Source organism: Plectropomus leopardus, chromosome 20 (assembly GCF_008729295.1).
Source record: "Plectropomus leopardus isolate mb chromosome 20, YSFRI_Pleo_2.0, whole genome shotgun sequence".
NCBI classification, from domain to species: Eukaryota; Metazoa; Chordata; class Actinopteri; order Perciformes; family Serranidae; genus Plectropomus; species Plectropomus leopardus.
In genome coordinates this window covers 1,178,485-1,206,147 of record NC_056482.1, presented here as the reverse complement: position 1 = coordinate 1,206,147, position 27,663 = coordinate 1,178,485, and the positions used below count along the sequence as shown (strand labels likewise).

At 38.3% G+C, this 27,663-nt stretch overlaps 1 protein-coding gene across 6 annotated transcripts; it reads left to right on the top strand.

Moving 5' to 3' along the window:
• Positions 1-515: 515 nt before the first annotated feature.
• On the top strand, positions 516-27,594 carry LOC121960236 (endophilin-B2-like). 6 transcript variants are annotated; one of them, XM_042509869.1, is made up of 12 exons: positions 516-677; positions 4,783-4,924; positions 5,990-6,001; positions 8,628-8,756; positions 8,950-9,083; positions 10,374-10,466; positions 13,826-13,888; positions 18,802-18,825; positions 18,955-19,044; positions 20,875-20,975; positions 23,733-23,973; positions 26,817-27,594. In XM_042509869.1, exons 1-12 carry the CDS (start codon positions 615-617, stop codon positions 26,922-26,924), a joined length of 1,200 nt encoding a protein of 399 aa, XP_042365803.1. In that variant the 5' UTR covers positions 516-614; the 3' UTR covers positions 26,925-27,594. The 6 variants fall into 6 exon arrangements, with proteins under 6 accessions (XP_042365803.1, XP_042365805.1, XP_042365806.1 ...); XM_042509871.1 differs by lacking the exon at positions 5,990-6,001; XM_042509872.1 differs by lacking the exon at positions 13,826-13,888 and having other exon boundaries at positions 26,817-27,593.
• Positions 27,595-27,663: the final 69 nt, after the last annotated feature.

Genomic DNA, 27,663 nt, shown 5'->3' with positions numbered 1-27,663 from the left:
TTACATAGCTCCTGGGATTTACCAGTGTTTGGGTGCATTTAATTGAAGTTCTAGTGTTAAAATCACAGTTTGAACAATATGAAATATAACATATAATGTAAAAGTGTGAAACTAATATTTCATAAAAAGAGGGAGTGGGGGTGAAATAAAATAAAATAGAAGAGGGAATAACAAAATATATTTAAAAAATAAAAATACAAAACAAGACATAAAAAGATATTCATAAAAGATATTAAGAAAAACCCCAGATATAATAACATTAAAATAGAGTTATGTTAGCGTTTCAAGTAAAACAAAAAGTGCTAACGTTATTAAAACACAGGTTCATAATAAAACCATAAAGTGATACGTGCTTTAAGTATCAAACCATAAAAAACTAAGGGTTTGGGTCGGGTTTAGACGGGGGACACATATGGACGCGGAAACAGTACTCGATGTTACACCGGTGTTGTGGTCTCTTTAAACGCAGGGCGGAGAGCAGATTTCCGATCGTCCTGAAGCGGATTACAGCTCGAGTCGTGCGTCTGCGGCTCAATCATCAGAGCCGATCCGGAGACTTCCCTCTGCGGGGAAACACTGCAGCTCTGCCTGCATGCTCAGCACCGCGCGGCACCATGGATTTCAACGTCAAGAAACTGGCTTCTGGAGCAGGGGTCTTCTTCACCCGGGCTGTGCAGGTAAACTGTGCTGTCACCGTGTAGTCGCGCGAGTAGCCTCCGGTAATCTGCGGATTGATTTACCGTCACAGTGAACCTGCAGTCTGCACGGATGAAAAATAGCCGCGGGGGCCGTTGCGCACTATTTCTGTAACGCTCACATAGCAGATTCTGGTGTTTGAAATAATAACTGTGCAGATGAATTCAGCTTTTGCTCTGTCGTGTATTTCGATGAGCAGGGCCTGCGCTGTAAGCCGATAAAGGTTTGTCAAGCCTCGATCCATTATTGATGGCTGTGATCGAGTGCATTACCCATGTGACACCAGCAGACTCTGCGCCCCTCCGAGTCAACAACAGGACGAGCTTCTGCGGGGAACATATGCAGAGACATGGGGCTCTTAGTTGTGAAATATATTTAATGTTATTAATGCCTGCCTGCCGCAATTGAATCAAAAACCTATGTATCGGATGAAACCTGACACCAAATCCCCTTCAAACTATTGGCAATTTAAACATTCTTCTGTATTACGAGCTTCCCACAACCAGTACAATCAAAACCACTCCCATTCACGAATCAGTTATGCTCAGCAAGACGTTCGGCATCCATGTATCTAACCAAGAAGCAGTTATTTCAATTAATGATCGATTTTTATTATCAGTTTTCACTTGGCTCTATGCGGGCACTTCCATTCAAAACACATCCACGGAGGAAGCGCACAGTAAATCCCATAGCTACTAAATCCTAAATTTCCTCTTAAATTTAGGTTTTTTTTGGGACACTTTGTATGCCGAATGTATTTCAATAGCCTATTGATGAATAAACAATCTTAAAAGCTGTTGTATCATCAATCAATTACTGCCGATATTTAGGCAAGCTGTAAAAGTATTTTATACGGGAATTCTTGGAAGAGCATATATCTGGCAGCCTCCATTAACCCTTTGAAATCTGAGCAAAGTGACTCAAATTTATTTTAAACACGGGAAGATGGCAATGAAAAGAAATGACCCCAAAATCTGCAAGAAATTAGCCTTGTGAAAGGTACAAGAAAATTACCTGAAAATTGGCCAAAAAATGGCTGGGGGTGAAATAATATTGTAACATAATAATGATGATAATAATAATAATAATTGTGATAAACTGTTAACATTTTTTCTGGACATTTTATCCGTACTTATAAAGAAACAATTTTCTAAATGACTGATTTTTTTTTATTTTATTTTAAATTAACCTTATCAGCATTATCAATATCAGTATCAATTCCTACAAATTTGCTTTAAATATGTCTGCAATGTGTCTGAATGCAGCACAAGTATCAATCAAGATTTGAAGGGTTAAATAAATGTGGCACTATTTTGACAGTTTTAAACACATTGGTCAAATCTGAAACAAGACCTGTGTGGACATGAAATACAATCCCATAATAACTGACAGTTACTAACTGCTCATTCCCGGGAATGTTTAATCCAGAAAACGTTTGTGCTCAAATCATCTCTCAAAGCTCACACACTGGTGTTGATGTTTTACTTGTGTATGAAGCATAAATGGTTGGTAATTTTTCATTTGAATTCATACAACCAAAAAACATCAAGATCCAGCACTGTGACAGCTTCAGTGTTTGCTAACAAGTGTTCATTAACTGTTGTAGCCTTGTTTCTGAACACATTCTGCTGTTTGACTGAATGGTTCCGTGAATGCAACAACTTCAGGTCGCTTTTCTGGAGGTTGTCCAAAAGCATTGTTGGAAACACAGGAAACCGCTGACTGCAGAGGAAGTAGGCAAGACATTCTGAGGGACGAAAAGGAACAGATGACAGCTCGGCATAGAATAAATCCTGGAATGCAATGAACAATTACAACAGTGGTTAATGATATTTACCGTCATTTATTTGTCCATACAACCAGCCAACGGAATGAGCCAGAGGAGGATAAACCTGACAGGGGGCTCGGGAGCAAAATAGAGCTGTGGGCCCATGTTGAGCCTTTCCCATGCTCTTTGAATCATTTTTTTAAAATTTATATTCGTTTGCCTTTAAAGAGCACTTTAACAGCAGCTGAAAATGTTGGTTCTGCAGAGTTTTGTGGTTTAACTCTTTAACACCTTGCTATAGTAATGTCAGTGTACTCCATGGTGCGGTTTCAGCAAAGTGTGTATGTGCCAAAATTCGGGGGGACATTCATCCATAAGGTGCCAGTGTACATAAAACAGCATCAAAATAGAGCTTGTTTATTCCAAAAAAGGTGCCAGTGAAGGATCCCCTGCACCTCCCGACAGAGGTCCTAGCTCAGCACCTAATGTCCTAAAATCCTAACCCTGAAAACATACTCAAATCTTAAAAAAGCCTTAAATATCTCAGAAATGTTCTTGGATCCTAGAAATGATCTAAAATCCTGTAAACGTCCTAAAATCACAGAAAGGTCCTAAAATCTGAAAAATATCTGAAATATCTGAGAAATGTCCTAAAATCCTAGAAATGTCTAAAATCCTAGAAATGTCCTAAAATCCGAAAACGTCCTAAAATCTGAAAAATGTCTGACATATCAGAGAAATGTCCTAAAATTCTAGAAATGTCTTAAAATTCTAGAAATGTGCTAAAATCCTGAAAACGTCCCAAAGTCATAGAAACATCCTAAAATTTGAAAAATGTCTGAAATATCTGAGAAATGTCCTAAATTCCTAGGAATGTCCCTAATATTCTAGAATTGTGCTCAAACCTGAGAAACATCCTAAAATCCTAGAAACATGTTCTGCGACTGGCCCCTGGCCTCCTCATTTTGCAAAAGTGGCCCTCAAGCAAAGCAGGTTGAGTATCGCTGATTTTAAGTTTGGTAGGTTCAAAGGTTTCAGTTTTTAACTCTTGTGTGTAGCTGGATTATTCTTTTTTAAATGACCACAGGGACAGAAAAGACAAGCATGAAATCTGTTTTTACAAGTTACATTCATGTAACTTTTTTAATTATTCTGTCAGTGAGTGAAGTTCTGCAAAGTGTTTGTGTCCCAGAGGACTGGACAGTCGGTAGTAAAAGGTTAATTAATCTAATTACTCCTCAGTGAATGTCAGACCTGCTGATCCAGCCTGTAACTGTCTGTCTGTCTCCCGCAGTCCCTTCTGAATGCTATTTTCCAGACCTGAGAAGATGTGACAGCTCGTTGGATCTCATTCATCGAGCTGCTGTCAGTCAGGGTTTCTGCCTGCTGTCATATCACCAAGTGATGGTGATATTTTTCTCCGTCATCTCTGTGTCCAGCTGGCTGCTGCGTTCTGCCAGTCAGACCTGGCAACCAGCAAAGACGGTCAAAGAAGTCAAACAGCACAAGTCATAAATCACAAAGTTTGCAGCCAAAGTAGGCATTTTCATAATTTACTGCAATATTCATATCTGGATATTGCAGTTGGTGAGAATAAAGAGCTATTAATCAGCCAATAAACGTTTTGCATGCACATATGAATGCATGCTCGTTATTAAGGCTCTGTAGATGCACAGTGTCTGCACAGTATCAGTAGTCTGCAGTAGTGGAAGAAAGGTTCAGATCCTTTACTTAAATTAAAGCACTAATTCCACCCTGTGAAAATACTCTGTTACAAGTAAAAGTCCCACATCGAAGAAGGTACTTAATTAAAGTAAGTATGTATAATCAGTATGAAAAACAAAAGTACACAGTACACAAAAATCTTCAAAATAAATAAATGAAAAAGAACACCCTGCAAAAAAAAATCCAAAATTCTATAAAAAAAAAGATGAAATTCACTCCAAACACCTATGTTATTACAAAAAAATCACCTCCAAGGAACCTCAATGTTATATAAAAGAAAAAACACTTCCAAACCTCAAAATCATTTAATTACCAACAAAAATGAAAATAACACCCCCCAAAACTCAAAATTATAAAATTATTTTAAAAGAAAATACAAAAAAGACTTAATTCTTTATTAAAATAGTTGGAAATGTATACATATAAATACAGCTCAGAGCTCAGTTTATTTAATGTCTACAATATCATAATTTTTTTTCTTTAAATTTCTTAAAGCTTGAAGCTCAGACACTATTCTTTCATTCACTTATAAATATGTGTACATATCTTGAAGTTACACGATGGACACTCAGGATCTCCACTGTGTCTCCCAGTTCACAGAGGAGAAGCTGGGCCAGGCTGAGAAGACGGAGCTGGATCCACACTTAGAGAACCTGATTACTCGGGCTGACTGCACCAAGAACTGGACTGAGAAGATCTTGAGACAAACAGAGGTGCTCCTGCAGCCCAACCCAAGTAAGAGAGGAACAAAAAGACATGCTGCCTCCTAAATACATGTTAGATGTCCTTATATGGAGTCCCAGAAGAAACAAATGACATTTATGTATATCTGCTTAGTCAAGAAAATCCTGAATTCAAATTCAAAGTCAGATTGAATAAAAATAATAACATATGTTTTAAAAGTAACTCTTAAATTTTAAATTGATTGTAGAATAAATTAAATGCGTTTTTTCATTTTCATTGCTCCGGGACTCCATAAACATTGTTCGAAACATATATTTCAAACTATTAGGAGCCAAAAACTTTTTCATTGTGGAAGGTCCAGTGGGTAGGATTTCAGGGGATATATTGGAAAAATGGAACATGATACAATGAGTGTGTTCTCTTATGTGTATAATCAGTTGCAAATAAGAATTGTTATATTTTTGTTACTTTAGAATTAGCTGTTGATATCTATTAGGGCGTGGCACTGCAGTATTTCTACAGTGGCCCAGAATGGACAAACCAAACCCTGTCTTTATATAGGGCCACTCGTGTTTTTGCATCAGCCACCATTGTTAAAAGCCTCTCTGTGACCAGCAGCATTTGTAAAACACAGATGAAAAAAATGTATGTGAAAGTGCTTTATTTAAGGTTTTAAATCAGCTGGTCTCTTTGTTTTAGAGATGAGGCAACCTCCGCAGATAATTCAGCTCCTGGTAAAAACCTCCTAACCATGAACACTGAAGAAATTCTAACTGGAAATTTCAGCTGGTTGCAGTTTGCAGTCTTCACCCTTAGATGTCACTAAACCCCCCCTAAAGCTTACACATTGTTCTTTCAAATTTGTTGAGGAATTATCTGTGTAACTTGGCTGCTGTCTGTGCTGCAGTTTTAAAGAACTTGAACTTAAATGTCATATTGTAATTGTGCTGCTTTAGCTCAGCAACACAATTTTATTACTAAGCAACTTTGAAATCACACTTCTAGGTTCTCATAGTCATTCATTAATCTGTTGTAGACCTAGACTGGATAGAACAGCAGGATGGACCTTGGCAGTCATGTCTAACTGTGTGTATTTTCTAACCCTCCATGCTCCAGTTGACCACACCGGTAAGTCATTTCCCAGGGTGCTGTGTGATTACTAACTATAGCTTCCTCTACATGAATGAGTGCAGAATGTAGTATACACAGACCTACAGTATGGCTGCATGCTTTCATTCCCAGTGTGAATCAGATAGATAGTACCACATGTTGAGAGCAGAGTGAGCACACACTCAGAGAGGAGACAGTCTGCTGTGAAGTGAGTGGACAGACTGTGAGGACAGAAACAGGGGTTGAATTACTAATGACCTCCCAAGCAGGAAGATGCCTGGAAGCACTTATTTGATTGGATATGGCCAGCGCTGCTCTCAGAGGTAAATCCTCAAATAAAAGCTGGTACAGTAATAGTAAGAATGATAGAGGCTCAAATAGCTGTCGGCATCATGAACATCAGAAGTGAGTTGCTGGAGCATTGGATGCACATTTTATCATTTATCATAATAAGCTTACTTGTATCATATCTAATATAGCCTTTATATTGTTCATACCTTATTAGTGTGTTTTCCAGCCAGATTCACGTGCATAAAAAATAGACCAGACACCAAAATTGTTGCTTCAGATTGTGAGCCATGGGGCCATGGCGCGTCCAGTGTGAACAGTCCCATTGCTCAACACAGGCGCCGAAAGGAAGCAGGTAGCACTCTATGGATAGAATGAACACGGTGCCACTGTGTTTTTAGTTCATGAAAGTCACATTTTGGCCGCCTGAAAATGACCTGTTACTCGATAAGTGTTTGGTTGTATTTAAAACACAACACAAAGCAGTTTTTCTGAGGTATAAAATTTACCTGGAATCATGGAAGCTGACTTGTAAGTGTACAGCCGGTATTCACAGCCGGGTCAAATGACTCTGCAGCAGTCAGGGGTTTTTATCACCTTAGACTCTGATTGGCATTGATGGAAACACAGCACCTCCTTAACCGGCTGGACATAAGTGAAGCGCCACCACTAAATATCCTCTGCCTCCTCCTAAGCAGCGCTAAAACACTGATCCAAATGAGCCTGCACCGAGTTTGAAAGAGAGACTGAATAAGAGATGTATAAAGAGAAGGAACCACATTAAGTTTCACAGACCTCTGTTCCTGCTGCTTTCTACTTTTTACCTGTTCTCCTGCCTGCCTGTGATGTTGAACTGACACAGCACAAAAAAAAGAAAACAAAAAAAACGCACACAACGGCGTGCTTGTCTGCTGCGGAGTTGTGTACACAGCTCTGCACTACTGGCAATAGGAAAGTCTATAGTCTTTTTTTGAATGGGTTAACCCGTATTTGAAAATGCATGCCCTAATTTTGGTGGAAAAGGGGGTATTTGCTTGCCCATATAGGTGGGCATGCGCTATGCCCTCAGGTTCTTAGCCAGATCTCTCCTCGCTCCTCTACAGCTCCACACACTCGCCCAGTTATGCTCACGTCTGACTCCAAAAAACCAAGATGGCAATGGCAAAAAATGCCAAACTCGAGGCTTCAAAATAAGAGTCCACCAATGAACGGGTGACGCTTGGTGGATTCATCCATTATTTCACAACAGAGGTGGACAGAATCACACAAATTACTTTCAATCACTTTAATTAAGCAAACAGTAATTAGTTAAGCATATGGTGTTCTGTGCTAATGCACTTTGCCTCTATTTGCTGGGGATATCATTAGCATGCTACATTACAGGAATCATTCCAAAAAATCCGAGATGCAGTACTGTAGATAACAGATATGAAGTAGCTGCACAAATGAGTCATATTAGCAGCGTGCCAGCTTTAACAGACGCCTGGCAGCCAACATGTGCAAGAAATTTAATCTCAAAACAGCTTACAGAAATACAAGGAAGGTTTATTGTTGCTGCCTGGAGCATCAGTCACTGCTCAATGATGGAACCAGAAAGGACATGTGAACCAACATAGTGACCCGGAATAGGTGACTGTCACCTTCAGCTCATTGATGTTATCAGGCTTCATTAAAGCAAATGTGTTTGGTTATCATCATAAAAACTGAAGCTCAGTGCTCATTTGATGCTCCAAGATGATGTTCACTCTCTATATTTGTGTCTTATGCAGTTTGGCTCAGCACTGAAAATTTGAAATATGTGTACATATTCCTGTATGCAGCAGTACTTGAGAAACTGGGAAAAAAACAAATGTAAATTTGAGAATATTGCAAATAAAATGTTAGTAGCTGATTTAGCAGTTTTCCCCCAAAAAGTTATAATTTTTCCAGAATTTGAGGAACTGTCTTAACCCATTGAAATAGCAAGAAATTAGTAGATTTAAAAAAATTGTTGCTCATTGTTTAAAGAGCTAGGGGAAAATGTGTAGGGAAAAAAGCTAGGGAAGACCTATATTTATAATGATCATAATCGCATATTATTATATTCAGTATTATTTTCCAGGTCATTTCGTTGTTTTTGTTTATTTTGTAGTTTTTTGGTTTTTTTTTAACCTTTTGTTATTTTTTACTAATTTCTTGCATATTTTTGGGTTGTTTCTTTTTTTGTTGCTCATTGCCTTCTTCCCATGTTTTTGCAAGAAATCATGCTCATTTTGCTCAGGTTTCAAGGGGTTGAGATTATTATTAAAGTATAGAAATAAGGTTAATTAAAACTCGAATGGACACAACCAAACGTCTCCTCTGACCTGTTCTCCAGGCGCTCGAATAGAGGAGTTCATCTATGACAAGCTGGATAAGAAGCTTCCCTCGAGGACCACTAACCCTGAGCTGCTGGGCCAGTACATGCTGGAAGCCGCCAATGAATTTGGTCCAGCAACGCCATACGGTCAGTGGGCCCATACTAACGCTGAATGTTGCATCAGATGAGACTTTGCTTGTTCTCATGAAGTACTTGAGGGCAGGAGATGCTTTCCTGAGGCAGCTTTCCGTCTATTAGCGATAATAATGAAGTAGCTGATTGATCAGTGTGTTCAGTCTGATCCGTAATATGTGTGCTGTTTGCATGCGTGTATTTGTAGGCAGCACCCTGATCACAGTGGGAGAGTACCAGAAGAGACTGGGAGGAGCCGAGCGCGAGCTCCTGCAAACCTCGGCGGCCACCTTCCTCACTCCTCTACGCAACTTCCTGGAGGGAGACTGGAGGACCATATCAGTAAGACTGTTACAGCCACTCTAGACAAACAAAGGCTAGGTGAGACACTGAACATTTAAAAGATGTGGCACACACTTCTGCAGGGAGAAAAAGACCAATAAAGTTTATTTCTAATTGTAAATGAGAACATACTCACACTAAATGAAGAAACAAAAAGGGTTTGGAGATCCTGGGCGAAACAAACAAAAGACAGGGAGTGTCTGGGTCAGCCACTCACTGGGCCATCGAGCTCAGCTCGTCCCCCTAAACCTCCTAACTAAAAACCCTAACCCTAATGCTAGCTGCTAGCTCGCTTAGCATGCTGCATTTACAGCTATGCTTAACTGTAATAACCCAGATAGCAATTTTTAGTTCTAAAAATGTTCTAAGAATGGTACAATGCAATGTTTTAGTAACATTTTCAGCAGCATGTTTTCTTTAGTTCCCAGAATGTTCTTTTTAAAGTTAGGGTAACATTCTCTATAATCATAATTTTTTTTTGTTAACATATTATATTACATTTTCATGAAAAATGGTCTCTAATCTCAGGCCTCAATAACATGCTACGAATGTTACTTTGTTCTTCCTTCGTTCTCATGTACTCCTGTTTTGAAAAAACAAAAATCCTTAAAAGGTTCTTTGAACATTAGATTAAATATTATTATATTTTTTTAAAACATTGTTACACCTTATAGGTAACGTTAGCCAATGATGTGGGAACGTTCCCTGCTAGCTGGGAATGCTCATAGTATTTTTACAAGATAAAAAAACAGGCTTAAACTAGTAAAACAAAAGACTATACCTGGTGTCTCTGGGGTTAGGTCATGTTTATATTACCCAACCAACATTGTTAATAATGCATTACTTCAAGCCTTACTCAAATGTAAATAGGTGAGTTATATTAAAATTAACCCCCCGCACAGTTGTCATGAATGTTAAAATTAGCAATAGAGACCAAAACAGTTGTTTTGTTTCAGGCTGTAAACATGTTTATTTCTGCTGTTAAGTATGGCATTTTAACATGGGGGTCTGAGGAGACTGACTCACTCTTGGAGCCAGCCTCTGTTGGCCATTAGAGGAACTGCAGTTTTTGTGTTGGTTCCATTTTAAAGCCTCAGAAGTTGCCACTTGATGAACAAACACCAACACTAGTGCACTAAAACTGATTTTGTGCAGTTTTCTGTGGAGAGTCATCATATACAGAGCTGGCTGCTTTGATTCATTGTCAGCTGAATAGAAACGTGGTGTTGCAGAGTTTGTTCCCTGCATCAAATCTTCACTTTCTGATTGGATCCCTCCTGTCCTCTGCAGAAAGAGAGACGGCTTCTGGAGAATCGACGGCTGGATCTTGACATCTGCAAAGCACGCCTGAAAAAAGCCAAGCAGGCAGAGGCCAAAGCAGCAGTAAGTAAAAAAATTCATAATGTTACTTTGTTTTTACTGCTGATATTCTCCTTCCTCTTCCTCACTTCTGTTTTGAACTACAGTAATCATTAGACCCGCTGCAACAAAACTGTGCACATAGTCTATAGTCTCCCACCTCTCAGGCAACACTGATCAAACTGAACCTCCAGGTGGTGGCACTAAAACATCCACTTGTACTTAAAAATCTGTCATCTCTTAAAGAAGTATTGAATTCTTTTGTCTTCCTGGGGCAGCAGGAAAAGTTCTTAACACAACACTCAGTACGCTTACATGATGTTGGAAATATTATCTAAGTCCGACTAAAACTGGACCTTTAAAATACACGTAAACATGTTAATCCAACTGAAATCGGACAAATTCGATTTTTTTTTAAAATTGGAAATCTGACGTGCTCTTTGTTGCAGCGCCAGCCTCTTTCTTTGGTTAGGGATAGGGACTACTTGTTATTTATCGGAAGGGGCGCAAAAAGGATAAGGCACTAAAGAACTTCAAACATGAAGAGGGTTTTTAATTTTTGCTTAGGTTAGGGACATACAACTTGAAAAGGTAGTATTTTATATTTATTTAAATAAAAAGTTTAATTTCAGCTACCCCCTCCTTAGATACATAAAGTAGATGTCCTGCTGTGGACAGGGCCACAGCAAAACATATTTTAGACACCTAAAAAAAATCAGTATCATTTTTGAGTGTTCACCATATTTGAATCTTGTCTCCTCTTTAGCTTCCACAACAGCTGATGGAGGCAGCGGCAGAGCAGCAGCTCCACCATTCATTGTAAAATTTTTCTCAACGTCTGGTGGTTTTTATATAACAGTTTCAAATCTCCATCAGTAAGGGCTGTCTTACAGCAAAGTAAAGCAGTGAAAATATTCTAAATATAAATATATATATGGATATTGACTTTTTAAGCTGGCTTAAAACTAATCAGTGAAGGCAGAGTTTGCTTAGTGCCTCTTCATTATATGCACATGATGTGGCAGTTTTCCACCCCAAAGTTATTGTAAATGAACAGTTACGATTTTGATGCGGTCTGTAGCGCTGACTGTAATACAGGTTTATTGCAACTCTGCTGTGATGGAGTTGGACATATACTTTCATCAATAAATTGATTCGCCTTTTCTACTGGGACAAGAACAGTAGTCCACTTAAATGGCTTAATCAAGCTATGACCGTAGCTTGCCTAACTGCATGTAAGTGAACTGACTGACATATTGTCTCCCATCACTCAATGAAAAAGTCGGCATTGTACGTTTCTGCAAGCCCCAAAAACATTAGGTTTGCTTGTTTTGTCTGTATCGTATCAGTGTTAAGTGACATAGTATCTGAGCTGACCTTCATCATGTCATCAGGAGGTGGAGGTGATGGTGGATGGTGTGTCACTCAGGTGTGAAGCCTGCTAAGCGGCAGGACATTGCTCAAGACCAACAAACAACAAATCTGACAGTTTTTTAGTAAGTCATCTGTGTTCCCAGCAGCTTTTTAGGCACCAAACATGGGCTGGTGTTTTTCCCAGCGGGAATTGTGCCCCCAGTACTCTGTATTTTAAGTCTAAACAGGATCTTTTGAAATGCAAAGTTCCACTGTTTATACTGTGTGTAGTATAAATGTAGCGAACTTGGCTCTGCAGAAACATACAATGCCAGCATTCTTTTCTGGCAGTTGGGTTGTATCTATATTTAATGTTGTTGCTGCAATCATGTTAACCATGCAACAAACATTGCCTATTCATAAATCTAGCAGACACACAGGAATATAAACTGATAAATCCAGGCCAATATTGGTTCTGTTTTGCTCTCCACCAACTCCTGAGTTAAGAAATTTGTCTTTTCAGCTGCTAAATGCTCCACTAGGTTCATCAGCTTTTCACTTACTTTGTTAGTGAGCTGCTTAGTGCTGGCAGGTAGAGTACATTAACCTTATCAGAGCTTTTTGTCAGAAGATAGCTGCCTGCTGAACACAGTGTCTCACACAGTGAGAGGAACTGCACAGCAGGTGGTATGCCTCTTAAATCTGAGCAACCATCTTTATTTTACATGCAGCCCTTTAATCCTTTGTTAATGTAAAATGATTGTATTCTGCAGCTTTAACAGAAGTCAGATAAACAAATTAAATTTTTCTTAAGATTCTCTGTTACAGTTTTTACAATGTTAATATTATTAAAAAAGTCCCCATGTAATATAAAAGGGTCTCTCATGATACCACAGCTGCCGAGAGTTATAACCCAACTGTGCAGTTCTATGCTTTTCTTTTACTGGGTACAAGACAAAAAAACGCCTGAAAAAGGGAGGTACTGCAAAAACTACAAGGAGCACAATGATGACGTAGCAACTAACTATATTTATATTTAAGTCACTTCATAATGTTTGTCTTTCTTCAGAATAACCTCTGCAGTCATTGTGTTTGTCTTGTGTTGCACTGATCTGGTTACTTCTTCAAATGGCATGTCTGCACTAAAAACACCTGCATCTTAACACTGAATATAAAAGCTTGTCGGATGCTATGCCGGCTGCCTCACGCCTGGAACACACTGTATGCATGAGCAGTGCGTGACAGCAACCTTGCCGAACTGCACTGCGTTGCACGCTCACGCTGTTCACACTGGTAGCATCGTTGCCCCAACACCTGCTGCTTGCTGCTACGAGTTCTGTATTTCCACATTTATAAGCACATATTCCACTTTTATGAAGTCGTGCAAGCTCTTGCATTGTCAACAACACGGTCCTGCAACTATTTCAAAATAAAATGGCTAGTGGTGTGGCATGCCAAAAAAATCGGCAAGTGATGAACTATCCAGGTTAAAAGTGTTCAAAGCTTGTGATACTAGAAAACCTAAGTGAAGCCTACAGACAGCTGAATAAAACTACAATGAGGTCTCTGATCAGTACAGAATAGAGACCAGCAGGGGGCGACCTTCTCACAGCAGGGGGCTGACAGCTGCTTTAGATTGATCAAATGAGCCTGTGAGCAATGTTCAAAGAAAAAAAAACATGTAAAAAATATTTAATAAAAAGCAAAATAGCAATAAGATGATAATTCAGATCATAAAAAAGGCAGTGGATCCATCAAGGTAAGAATGTCATTTGACTCCCAACCATTTATTGCTTTAACAGCAATCGGTAAATTATTCACAGTCATGAATAATTCATATATCACACACCAGCACCTCCTGTCTGCTCTGAACCACCTGCTGCTTTCAACATGTCAGTGTTGTGCACCAGCTGCATCTGATCTGATGTCTTTATGCTGGTTTGCTTCTGGCTAACGTCTTTTTGTTTCTCTGCTTAACGACTGTTGCCTGCATGACTGTGCCAACATGTCCTCCCTGCTCTTGTTTGTAGGCTGCACCTGATTTTCAGGAGACAAGGCCTCGAAATTATGTTCTGTCTGCCAGTGCATCAGCGGTAAGAGAACAATTAGTGGAGTGTTAGCAATACACCCATGGACCAACAAAATGTTTTTTTCTTTTGTTCTTTCTTTTTCTTCTTTTTATTAGTGAAACAAAAGACAGGGTACCAACATTTTTTATTTATTTATTTTTGCTAATGATTTATGAGTCCCTTTTGAGTAGAATTCCACCATTGTAAATTCTTTTTGTGTGTTTGGAACATAATTTGACTTTATGACTCTTCTCTGCCAGAGCTACGCTGCTATGATTTGTTGCCTCTTGTAGCTGCAGCGGCTGCTTTTAAGCAAAGGGTAGACAGACTGCCTTTAACGTATGCAGGACTGAAACTGAAAATATAAAAAATAAATAAATGAAAATGACATGACAATATTTAGTTTCCCATTTAATTTTCCATTGTATTAATCAGTTGATTAAGTTTCATATTTACTCACTTATTAATTTATGTATTATTTCCCATTTTGCGTATAAATTCCCCTGTTTTTTTAATGTCACATTTTATCTTCCATTTTTCATATTTATTAATTCATTTTTTAATTTTTTGTGAGTTTTCATTTATTTATTTCATTTATTTATTTTAGATTTTGTCAGTTTCAGCCTCTTCTGTAGTCGTCTCCCTGTAAGTAAAGGTTTTATTTTAACATCTGTGGAGATGAGTTTAACAGCCAAATACATTTTTTAAAATATATATATTCCTATATAAAGTTATCCAAATTAAACCTGGAATAAGTTTACAGCAACACCCTCAGTGGGCTGTAATGTTGGCTACCTGTGGTTGTTTGGAGTTTTAATTTAAATTGAAAATCTTGAGTAAAGATAGGAATTACACTGTTATTTGCATGTTACACATTTTGAATGATTTGTTGTTTGAAAGTTAGTTAGACTGTTGCATGATCTTTGCAACATAAATATGATGTCAGCATGTTTGCGCATGTTTAATTATTGTTATGTTGGTTGAACTCTAAATGTTCATATTCTTTTTTTGACGCACAAACAATGTGAGAAAAACTGTATATTTTGAATGCATCAGACACAGCTATATGCTGCGCGATAACTCCATCCTGTTACGGTCTGAAATTATGATGTGTCTCTAAAAAACGTAATCAAGTTACAGCTGCCCTCGTCAACTGGCAACAAGCTGGGACGTTCCGTAAAATTTAAATCAAAGTAAAATCATACAAATAGTCATTATGAATCAATTTTTAAAAAAAGTATGGCTTGACTAGAGAAGTTCTGATACTATGTGGTTCTAGGTTATTTCGGTCAATACCTCAAAGATATCAATTGCCGACAACCAGCCCAAAGGTTTAAGTTGAATGCTGTCTGGTTTAGTTGGAGCTGTTGGGTCATTTAACCCTTTGAAACCTGGATAGACAATATTTTTCTTGAAATGTTTTAGGTAATTGTCTTGTAACATGTTGCTTATTTCTCATTTTTAGGTCATGTCTTGTTAAGTTGCTAATTTCGCAAAATGCAAGAAATTTGTAAAAAAAAAAAAAAAAAAAAGTGAAAAATGAGAAAGAGGAAGAAAGAATTCTAAGTTGTTTTTTTTTAATTAGGGGAAAATCTATAGTTATCATGACCAGAAATTTACATTTAAAATGATTAAATGAAATAATTTAAAAATGTATTTTCTCTATTATTATTATTTTTATTATTATTATTATTATTATTATTATTATTATTATAATTATTATTATTTTAACAAGAATAGTAATAATTATAAAACTAATTTATTTTTGTTTTTTCCTCTTTTTTTTCCCCCTTAGTTTAAGATACAAAGTTACTGATTCCAAATTTCTCAGGTTTCAAAGGGTTAATCTATAACATTGTATCATATTTTTAAGTTAGTCGTATTACTGTATTTTTGTATGTGAACTGTTTATTTTAAGTATCTGGTGACAAACCAGAAACGGTGCAGAAGTATTAAGTAACAGAAAGTGGAATAAACTTTCTTTGATTTTGACAGTTCAAAGTATGCAGGTTCAGACTGAACCACTTGTGCAGTTTAATTTGGATTTTTTATATTATTTATTTATCCATTTAAATTCTTCTGTGATTAGCCCCCCCTGTATGTCAGACAGCGTTGTAGAGTAGCAAAGCGTTTGCGGCCTGTTGACTGTGAGTGTGTGTGTCTTTGTGTTGGCTGTGTAATGAACCAGTTGCAGAGTGGCTGGGAGAGCTGGGATGTTGCTACGGATCCCAGTGAATCGGAGCAGAGGAAGGTTGTGCACAGAAACATCTGTTAGCAACAATCAACTAGGATTAGAACCTTGTTATTTTGTGCTGTTTACCTGTGGTGGTAGTCAGTGGTCAGTCTCCAGTCATTTCGTTTTCTGTGGTCAAGACCTTGTTATCCCCCCCAACCCCCTGGAGTACCACCTGACGTGGTTTCAGGGTCATAGTGCCAATTTGTGTTTTTTAATATGCGGGTGTTTGTGTTTCACTATGCGGGATTCCATTAAATCTCAAATTGTGCAAATTGAAATTGCAAATATAAAATACACTTAATGGAAACATGAAAATTGTGGAAAAAAAATCCCATTTATTGCAAAAAAAGTTTTTACACTGGCATCAAGTGTTTCTTGGAAGGTTATCTACAGAGGAGAAGTCACAGAACGTCACTCAGTGGAAACACAGTCATCTCACAGTTGTGTTTTACTGACATTTTGAAAATGTCGGTTAAGTTTTGTGCAAATCTGTAATGGAAATCAGCCTTCTGACAAGGAGCTAAGAGAGAGCTAAAGAGAGCTGCATGTGGCTCCAGAGTTGCAAGTTGCTTATGCCTGGCCTAGTTAGTCAGTTTGACCACAGTTCAATGACTGACATGATTTACAGCTGAGTCTCCTAGGGAGAGACTCCTTGGCTCTGGTTGGTAGTTTTTGGTGCACCGTGGCCAATTCTAGCAAAATTGAGGCAGTAGGAGGAGAAGGGACATGATTTCTTTCCTCTTTATGAGTATAGTGAACATTTCTGCAAACATGTCACAAAGTTCCACTCATAAAAATTACCAGCTGTAGTTTTAATGTTGCCAGGTAGTGACAAATAAATGGTGAGTTTACAGAAAATGAGGACAAACAGCATCATTAGCAATTTTTCTTGATTTTCCAGGCAGTTTGATGAAAAAGTCCTGTTCACATAAAGTTCATCAGTCACTTTCTAGCATATTAATACCCTGGAGTAACATGTCTGCGCAACGTGCACCTGTGTTACATCCAGAGGTTTGATACCTTAGCATCATGATCACTTGCCCCTTTGTCAGAGTTTATTCTTGTGAGATCTATTGTATACGTAACCCACCGCAAGAAGCAAAGCACAGAGATAAGAGAGGATAAAAGAAATGGGGGGGGGGGGGGGGGGGGTACAAAATAAATAAATTAGAACACTGTATAAAAATTTCTATTCATTCTGTTTTTCACATGCAATGTCTAAAACATGTACACTAATGTTCTTATATCTTTTATACAATGGGAAAGATGCGTTCTCTTAATAAAACATGTTAAACACAGGGGGGCGCAGTACACCAACCTTTCATCACCTGCTGACTAGAGAGTCAGGTGGAGTTCAGCTGACACACACACACACACACTCGTCACTGAGCTAGGTTTGTGTATCATCTGTTCTTTCAATTCCATCTAGGAAACTAAAAAACAAAAATGAGTGAAAATTTTGTCTGTTTTTCTGTATAACCCAAATATTAAAAGAGGCATTTGTTTTTCTCATCATCTGCTTGAAAGGAAAATCAAATAAATAAGGACTTCAAAAATAACAAGTCAAAATACACCAAGGTCCTTATTTTTATTTATTTATTTTTCTCATTTCTCATGGTGTCATTCTGCTGCGGCTCCATGCTGCCAGGAGAGTGATGCTCATGACAGTGAAAAATATTTCAGGACGTATGGTAATCAGAGCCAACTGCAAAAACTGGACTTGTTATTTTGTTTTTGTTTGCTTATTTATTTGATTTTTCCTTTCAAGCAGATAATGAGAAAGGCAGATATCTTTTTGTAAAGATTTGGTTTAGAGGCTTACAGAGAAACAAGTTAACATTTTCACTCCTTTTTTGTTTTTTATTTTGTCAGATGGAATTGAATAATTTCATAGATGGATGATACATGGACCTGTATACTGTACGCTTAACGTCAAATCAATATTTTTGTTTATTTAGCAGCTCTAATTACACTTTTTTAAGGCAAAAAATTGGCTTATTTCAACAATATTACAGTTTCTCAAATGTATTAACACAGGCAAAAAACTTTACTACTGTGAGCCTGACTTAAAACCCTAGATATGCCCTAAAATCCAAAAAATGTTACAAAACCCTATGAATGTCCTAAAACCCTAGACACGTCCTAAAAAACCCTAGGAATGTCCAAAATCCCAGAAACTGTCCCAAAATCCTAGAAACATCTTAAAAAATCCCCGAAATGTCCTAAAATTCCAGAAACATCCTAAAATCCTATAAATGTCCTACAACCCTAGAGACATCCTAAAACCCTGGAATTGTCACAAAATCCCAGAACTATCCTAAAACCCTAGAAATTTCCTAAAACCATAGAAATGTCCTAAAATTCTAGAACTTGTACGGGGCTGCTGTGACTGGCCTTTGGCCTCCTGTTATTTTGGAAGAGTGGCCCTCCAGGCAAAGCACATTGAGCATTCTTGACCTGTGACCAAGGATGCACAGATGTGCGCTGACCGTGAAAATGAAAACTGCGTCATCGTGCACCTTATGCTGTGTGCTGCTTCATAGATTCAGCAGAGTTTCCCCTGTTAGCTCCCCTCTTAGGTTCAGATTGGCTGAAGCCCGGACATTGCTTATAGATCTTCATACTGTCTGCATCATTTGATGTTTGAGTCTGAGAAAAGATCCTGACTGCTTTTTTTCTGTTCTCCTGCTGCTTCTCTCAGCTGCTGAGTGAGGAAGTGGACAAAGTAAGTACCTTCACTGATGGACAGTGTGTGTCGGTCTGTGTTTGTGGGGGGGGGGGTGCACTCTGTTGTGCCACGTGTCTGCGCAGCCCTTTAAATGCTTCCTTCCTGTCCTGTCATTTCCACTTGCAGGCAGAGCACGAGCTGCGTGTGGCTCAGACGGAGTTTGACCGACAGGCGGAAGTGACCAGGCTGCTGCTGGAAGGCATCAGCAGCACACATGTGAGTGCATAACACCACCCAAGAGACTCCCTGTGTGAGCCAGCAGTAATGAAAAAGTATTAGTCAGAGTTGGCGTGGCATCCAGCCAGGAGGAGCATGGCAGAGGAAATGAGCAACATGAATGATTGTTTTGCACTGATTCAAAACATTACACAGATTTCCAGATGGTTCCAGGGTAAACATTATTTTTGTTATGTTGGACTTAAGTGAACTTTGACACACAAATTTGCAGCATCAATATTGCAGTAGCAGTCATGCTAACCTTGGAGGGATGGCAGAGATAAAGAAACTAATGTAACTTTGCACTAGAGCTAATGTAACTTCTCAATCGAGCTAATGTAACTTTGCAGTACAGCTAATGTAACATTGCAGTAGAGGTAATGTAACATTGCAGGCAGTTATGTAAAAGTCGATGGGACAAATACATCATTTGATTTGAACGTATCATCCCATTAAAGATTAGCTCTATTTAGCCAGTTAGACTGACTGTATGAGTTAAGTGTCTGTCAGCAGGCTGAAGGTTGAGTTTACAGAACAATGCAAAGAATAAAATGTTTGGAGAGTTAGTGTGTGATGCGGCAGCAGCATGTTCCTGGCTTTCTGAAGTATGAAATGTTCGCTTGCCAACCACAGGAGTTCAGTCACCAAGGCTCTAAAACAACATATTTCACAAAGGCACAACTTAGGGGCAGTTTACACGGGAACAGTTCTTGTACGAAACAGGTTTAATGTCTTTTACACAAAGCATTCACTCAGCAAAAATGAAAAATACAGGCAAATAACTTATTTAACCCTTTCAACCTAAATAAATCGCCTTTTTTTTTTTCAAAACATGGGAAGAAAGTAATGAGCAACAAAAGAAGAGATGACCCAGAAGTTAGCAAGAAATCTGTGAAAAATCAAAAAAATTCCAGCAAGGTAGGAGGGCACGCACATCCAAAGAACCTCTACAGATGCAGGATCAAGAAATGAAACCAAGGCAAGAGTCAAAAGTTCCCTGAAAATTTGCACCAAAAAAAAACCCTAGAAAGAAAAAAGAGAAAGTAAAACAAAAGAAAATGGAAAGCAGGAAATGACCTGAAAATAAAGCTTAAAAAAATCTAAAATAAAATAATTTTAAATATATAATTATGAATGTAGTTCATAGTCTTCTACATTTACTAATCTCTATTTTGCTCTCTTGTTTAATATGCCAATCCGTCGTCTTTGGTGCTCACAGTTTCAATCAAATTAACTGAATGATTGAATTGTAGAGAATCTTACCAAGCTAACATTGTGTGTAGCATGTCCATATTGACATGAGTTTAAACATATATACAAATTATATGCATGATCCAAGAAGCTAACTAACGTTATCTACCGCAGGGAGCCAACAAATTGGTTTTATACATCCAAAGAACTTCTAATAGCGTCTAATAGAGACAGGGCTTTTTTTGTCAAAATGTGTCGCCACACCAGGCTAATAAAAGGGACTGGGCGTTTAATTGGGACTAGGCTTTAATTTAAAGTGTTTTACAGCAAGCACAACTATACCAAAATACTTCTTTATTCCATAAAGCGTAAACAGAAAACACTAAATAACAGTGTTCGTACAGTTTCTTTGTGTAGTGTTTTGGGCACTCAGCCTTCAGCCACCTATGTATAACACGTCACCATTTAACTCACTGTGAACTCCAGAGAGAGTTGTTAGTAGCATTTATGATGACTTTTTGATGAAAATGGGGACATTAGAGTATTCTGATCCAACTGTTTCATATTTAGATATGTATGTATCATTGTGTTTATGGGTTTCCACTCATACTTAGTTTATCTTGTCCTCTCTCCCCTCAGCTCAACCACCTGCGTTGTTTGCAGGATTTTGGGGAGGCTCAGGCCACTTACTACGCCCAGTGTCATCACTACATGCAGGATCTGCAGAGGGAGCTCAACAAGTGAGGATTCACACAGTAGCTTCATCTGCAACATGACAGAGGCAGAGCAGATCATTTCTTTTGTAGCTCACTCACTCAAAGGGGAATGAGACTTTGTAGCATGGTAAAAAAAAGTTTGAAATGTTTTAAATGATACTGTAAAGGTAACATTGTAACACTTAAATTTCGTTGCTTGCACTTTTGCAAAATGGATTGGATTTTTGGGACATCTACGTATTGCAGGATCAAATCAATATTTTTGTTTATTTAGCAGCTCTAATTACACTTTTTTTTTTAAGACAAAATAATGTTATTTCAACAATATTACAGTTTACCAAATGTGTTAACACAGGCAAAAATCTTTACTACTGTGGGCCTGACTTAAAACCCTTGATATGCCCTAAAATCCAAAAAATGTCATTTATAGATTTGGAGAAATGGAGATAACCACTGACTAACTGCACACCAGCCACTGTTGGCTTTGGCAAACACATTGCCTCAGCTGACACGGCTGGACGTGCGTAATATGCTTACACTGTTTCCCCAAAACATCTTCATTGAAGATGGCCACAGCAGCTGTTTCGTACATCGTAGTTTGTTTCCAAACGGCAGACAAGTGCTATCACATATCTACGAAAAAGTCATGCTGGTTCCAGTGAATTTATCTAAATCCTTTTGTTCTGCTCAAGGAGCTCTCGAATTTGTTTCAAGAACAGCACATGCATGAACCGATGACACTGCTCTTTGTTATGAAACATCAAGAAGTGTCACTCGAAGTCAAAATAAACTTTGAGAAAAAAAGGAATAGACATATTGATCAAAGCATGCTGGGTCTGTTTAATACACTAAACACATTTCTTTTGCGTAAAGCCCTTTTCCTGTATACGTTCATCTGTCTGTCTGTGGACGGATTTGATCAAAGTGATGACGTAAAAAATGGGCAAAATAAGTCATGCAATCATTTAGACAGATGTGGAGGGTGGGAGGAAAGGGGACATTGCTCAAATAATAATACTTTATGACAGTGTTTAAAGTATTTTTGGGATTATCTGTACTTTACTTTAGGTCTTTATATTTCTGTCAACTTTCCCTTTTACGCCACTATATTTTCTAAATAAAATGTATATTTTAACTTTACTACATTTCCCCTGAGCATCTTAGGAGCTGTTTATACAGCAACAGATCTTGTATGAAACGTTTAAATTTAGTTGTCTTTTGGCTTTTTGTTCACACAACAACAGCGTTTTAGGGGCCTGACAATGCAAACTTTTGAAACTGGATTCCAGAGTGCAATTTTTTAAAAAACGCTGCCCTCTCTGTTGCAGTGTTAACTGCCAATGTGCAGTTCATGTAAGAATGGTGACGTCCTTGTCGCACTGCTTGTGCACACTGCGTTTCAGACAAATAGCCAATCAACATTCTCCAGGAATTTGGAATCTTTTTAATCCAGCGTCAATCAAAGTTACAGTTCATCGCCCGTTTAGACCATGGATCTATAATAAATCGGTTTTGACAAAGCTGTCAGTTCTCATGAGCGTGTTTGCGTTGATGATTGCTGTTCTTCTGTGGTATTTCATTACAAAGTTACACCATCAACCACTGGGCTGGCATGCATACTACAGTGTCTTCGGTTGTTTTTGTGGATCCGTGTACATGAGGATCATTTTCACAATGTTATCATATGAAGGTGGATTTTTTTTTTTAAATGCAAAGGAAAGACTTTTTTGTATTAGGTAAGGCTGTTCTCATCTAAACGTGACTTTAGTTACTTTCTACAAAATAGGGAGGAAGGATGGAGGAAGGAGGGAGTTAGGAACTGATGGAAGAATAAGCCATAGGAAGGAAGGGAAAAACTGGATTTTACTCTTTTAGTTGTGAAAAAGACCTAATTTTTCCTCTAGTGTAATGCACACTAAGTGGCATATGTTACGAGAAATAAACTTTATAATCCTCTGACAGCTGGCATATTAATTATCGGCATTTACTTGTACTTTTACTTTCAGTACTAATTACATTTAATACAATAAAATGACTGTTGATACTTAAGCGCAGGAAATATCAGATACATGAAGACTAGAAATTTACGACATTTCTAGGTTTTTAGGACAGTTCTAGAATGTTTGGACATTTAGGATCTTAGGGCATTTCTAAGATTATAAGACATTTCCAGGATCTAATGATTTTTCTAGGATTTTAGGACATTTCTGGCATTTTAGGACATTTCAAGGATTTTAGGGCATTTCTAAGATTATAAGACATTTCCAGGATCTAATGATGTTTCTAGGATTTTAGGACATTTCTGGCATTTTAGGACATTTCAAGGATTTTAGGGCATTTCTAAGATTATTGGATATTTCTAGGACTTTCGGATGTTAGGATGTTTCTAGAATTTTAGGACATTTATAGGACTTTACAATGTTTCTAAGATTGAAGTCTAGTAATATTCTAAAGGTGACTTTAACTTAACTTTAACTCCCTGGTAAAAAGATAAGAAGTGTGGCTTTCGGGTACTTCTTCCACTGGATAAATCTGTAAAAGCACCACCACCAAACAGCAGTCAGGCTTTTGAATCTGTTTTCAGTATCAAAACAACACCTAAGCCAAAACAAGCAATCCAATCATTTTTCCATTCTCTGACCTGGAACACCATCACCATTTGGTTGTGACTGCTGCTTTGTTTTTTACAGAGTTATCGTAACAGCCTCAGTTAAACAAGCTGGTCTTAAACAATCAACTTAATCCGCTTAACTCTGTTATTGTCTTCCCATGTTGACACAGATGTGCTAATGCTGTCAGCGCCCCACACCACACTGCTGCTGTCTGCCCCGACCCTGTCTCCTCTGCTTTCCTGTCTGGACCATCATCTCCGGGCGCCACAGTCTCCTCCTCGTCTAGCCAGAAGCCCACTAAGCTGGCTATGGAGCAGACACAGCTTCCTGGAACAGGCAACAGAAAGGCTAAGGTCCTGTATGATTATGATGCCCATGATGCCAGTGAGCTGTCCCTCTTGGCTGATGAGGTACATTAGGATATTCTGTGTCTCACACACACACTAACACAAGAACAGCACAAGAACAATGTCTGGTCCACACATCAACAGGAAGCAGTTAGATGACTCTCAGCTGTGACGGTAAATGTTTATTGGATATTAACCTTTTGCAACCAAACTGGCTTGATGTCTTTCAAAAACGGGGGAAGAAGGCAATGAGATGAAGAAAGAAGAAATGACACAGAATATTAAGAAATTAGTGAAAATACAAGAAAAAAACAAAACAAGGAAATGAAAACTATATTTGCAATCAACTTTTTATGTAATTATAAGGTTTTGGGGACTTTTTTCAACACAGTGGCTTGGTCAAACTTTCTCATTTTACAGCTATGTGACATATGTTGTGGGTACACCTGGTGTTTTGTTTTCTCACCACATGAGCAGCTGAAGTGGAATTGAAATGGGGTGGAATTCCTGAGCGCCCATATCAGAGCACCACTGTGCCGGTTGTACATGTCCACGTGGTCCTGAGAAGAGCTTGAGTTAGGTGAGCACATCTGTACAGGACCAGGGGGCTTTTAAAGGGGAACTCAATCAATTTTACACATCAAAGTGTAGTTGGAGAGTATGACTGCATATGGGAAAACAGCTGTATGACACCTTTAGTGTCAACTGTGGCTCAGAGGTAGAGCGGGTTGTCCTGTAATCGTAAGGTCTGCGGTTGGATTTCAAGCTCCTCCATTTAACATGTCCAAGTATCCTTGGGCAAGATTCTGAACCCCAAATTTCTCCAGACGCTGCATTATCGGAGTATGTGTGCGTGTGAATGGTTACTGAGTAGCAGGTGGCACCTTGAAGTCTAATAAATGTCCTCAAGTGATCACTTGGTCAGTAAAGGCTGCAGACTAAAGCCCTCTAAATCGGTGGTCCTACGTCACACAGTGAGACGTTCAAGGATGGCTGTTGTCGCAGTTGTGTGATCAAAGACAGCCTGGGATCAAATTTTGACAGTGCCAGAAATTTGGGATGAGAATTCTGCTTCTTTTTTCCTGGGTCATTTCACCTTTTTGTTGTTTTAATTTACTATTTTGGACTACTTTCAGGTAATGTCTTTTCTTTTTTTCTTTTTTTTAATTTTTTTTTTACTAATTTCTTGCTATGTTTGGGGGGTCATTTTTTAAAGCTGCTTTCTGTGTTTCTGAAAGAAATTAAGCCAGTTTACCAAGTCAAAACATGCCAAGAGAAAAAAGCCATTATAGAACAGGTTGCTTAGAGTCACATGCATGTTTTAGCATGTGCTAACAGTTCATCAGCTAACTAGCCTCCAGTTTTTTTCGAAAAAGTTTATTGTGAAACATTTGCATGTAGGGTGATGCTGCCTTATGCAGAAATCAAGTGACTTCCAGTTTTTTGGAAGTATGTATTGTTTACATCCTTGTTTATGCAGTACCTGGCAAATACTGCAGGAGGCAGATCAGAAGGAAAGCTGCATGGTTGCCAGTAAATGGACGCACAGTTATTGGAGTCATTGACAATAAAGTGTCACAGTTATCAGCTAGTGGAACAATGATGTCAGCCTGCTTACCGTTATTATTATTAACCACTTATTGCTTGTGATCCGGCCCTTCTTATTTCTTGTCCTGCCTGCTGTGTGTGGTCACATCGTAGAGGAAGTAGAGACAGAAAAAGGAAGGAGAGGATGCAGACAAAAACCTTGAGGTCAGAAAAATTCCAAAACAAGAGTCTGATGAGTGGAAGGAAGGAGGTGATGTAGTGTCACCACATGATGTGAAATGCATAGCTTTTTATTTTAATAGTGGTAATCATCTGAAAATTAGAATACTTGTGTTTTCCTTATGTCAAAATAAGAAATGTATTTCTACATTGGGAGCAGGTCCTTGTCTACAGAGGTTGCCATGTTGCACTGTCATGTTTCTACAGTAGCCCAGAATGGACAAACCAAACACTGGCTCTTGACAGGGCCGTTCACGTTTTCGTGTTTTCACGTCTTTGCATCGGCCACTGTAGTTAGCAGCCCCTCTGCGACAAAACACAGATTTTTTCACGTAAAAATTGTTTTATGCGGTCTTTTCACCAGTTTAATCTTTTGAAACCTGAACACATTGGCTTGATTTCTTTCAAAAACATGGGAAGAAGACAGTAAGTAACGAAAGAAGAACGAAGCCAAAAATTGGCAAGAAATTAGTTAAAAGTAAAAAGTTTTCTAAATCTACAAATTTCTGGCAATTTGTGAAACATTTCTTGCCAGGTGCTTAATGCCTTTTTCTCCATGTTTTTGATAGGAATCGCACAGATTAGCAAATCAGAAAATGTTTAAATAGTTGTGAAAGGCATCTGGAAGCAGCACGAGAAAAGTGATATAGCTCCAGGTTTCAAAGGGTTAAATCACCAGGTTCAGTTGTTTTGGAGAGGAAGAGACCTCTGGATAATTCAGCTCCCTGTGAAAACCTCCTGAACATCTAGATTTTAAGTTGTTAGAGGAGAAAAAAGGTGACTACACATTAGCAGGTGCTAAGTTAACAGCCTGTCTATGACATGCCAAACTGTGTTTAGAAAACCCTAATTTGTAATGTAAAACTGCTTTAATTTGTGTTTTTATACCATTTTAAATCACCTGGTCTGTTTGTTTTGGAGAAAAGGAGACCTCTGTGGATAATTCGGCTCCTGGTTAAAACCTCCTAAACAAGGAACATGAAAGGAATTTTAAGTGGCAGTCGTTTCAGCTGGTTGCAATTTTCAAGACTTGCATATTGGACCCTTGAATAGATTAATTTGGGTTAAAAAGAAAGAAAGAAAGAAACATACATGCCACATATGAGAATATCCTCTTTTGTGTGTTTTTGTTTCTCCAGCTCATTACAGTATACACAGTACCAGGAATGGACCCTGATTGGCTGATTGGAGAACGGGGGAACGAAAAGGGCAAAGTTCCTGTCACCTACCTTGAACTGCTGAGCTAATGCACCAAACAACAGGACATAGACAAAGACACACACACACGCACACACACACTTATGCAAAGCTGTCTGTTGGAAAGTTTCGATAAATACACTCATGACCCATGGGAGGAAATTGCTTCAAAACTTTTTAACTGTAAGTGCAACGGTTTTGTTTGATGTGGCCACATGGGTCATTCCTGACTTCTTCTTATTCCAGTAATGTGTGTGTTTGTGTGTGTGTGTGTGTGTGATGAGGCCACAGTTAAAGCTACATTCCATAATTTTGTTAATTTGGGTTTCTTTGTATGATTTCTTCTCAATCTCACGAATATGTATTCACCACAAAGCATCCATGAGGCATTCGGACCAAGATAGGGCTGCAAATAACTATTATTTCAATTGTCAGTCAATACAGGTTGGAAAGCTTGTAAGTTTCTTGTTTCAATATTCAAATCAAAGCTTGAATCATAAACTCACCATTTTTCCACTGTAATGGCACCAGCTGTTAGTTTACAGGGTGTGTGAGTGATCAGGCTCAGTTATCATCTTGTCTTAGTAGCTGTTTGGTACATAGTTTAGAGGCGAATTTCTAAAATGTTTGTGCAGAGACGTAATGGAAATGAACTTCCTGTTTGAGCAGCTACTCCACATTTAACGCTTTGAAACCTGATTCTACATCAATTTTCTTGAGTGTTCAAATTTTTAAACTCTTTAAAGCAAATTGGTTTGATTTCTTTAAAAAAAAAAAAGCATGGGAAAA

Excerpts from the sequence above, each read along its gene's own strand:
- LOC121960236 (XM_042509869.1), top strand. The coding sequence starts at position 615 with ATGGATTTCAACGTCAAGAAACTGGCTTCTGGAGCAGGGGTCTTCTTC. Across the intron at positions 10,467-13,825 it reads AGGCAGAGGCCAAAGCAGCA|GCTGCACCTGATTTTCAGGA; the intron begins GTAAGTAAAAAA and ends TCTTGTTTGTAG. Across the intron at positions 18,826-18,954 it reads TGAGTGAGGAAGTGGACAAA|GCAGAGCACGAGCTGCGTGT; the intron begins GTAAGTACCTTC and ends TTCCACTTGCAG.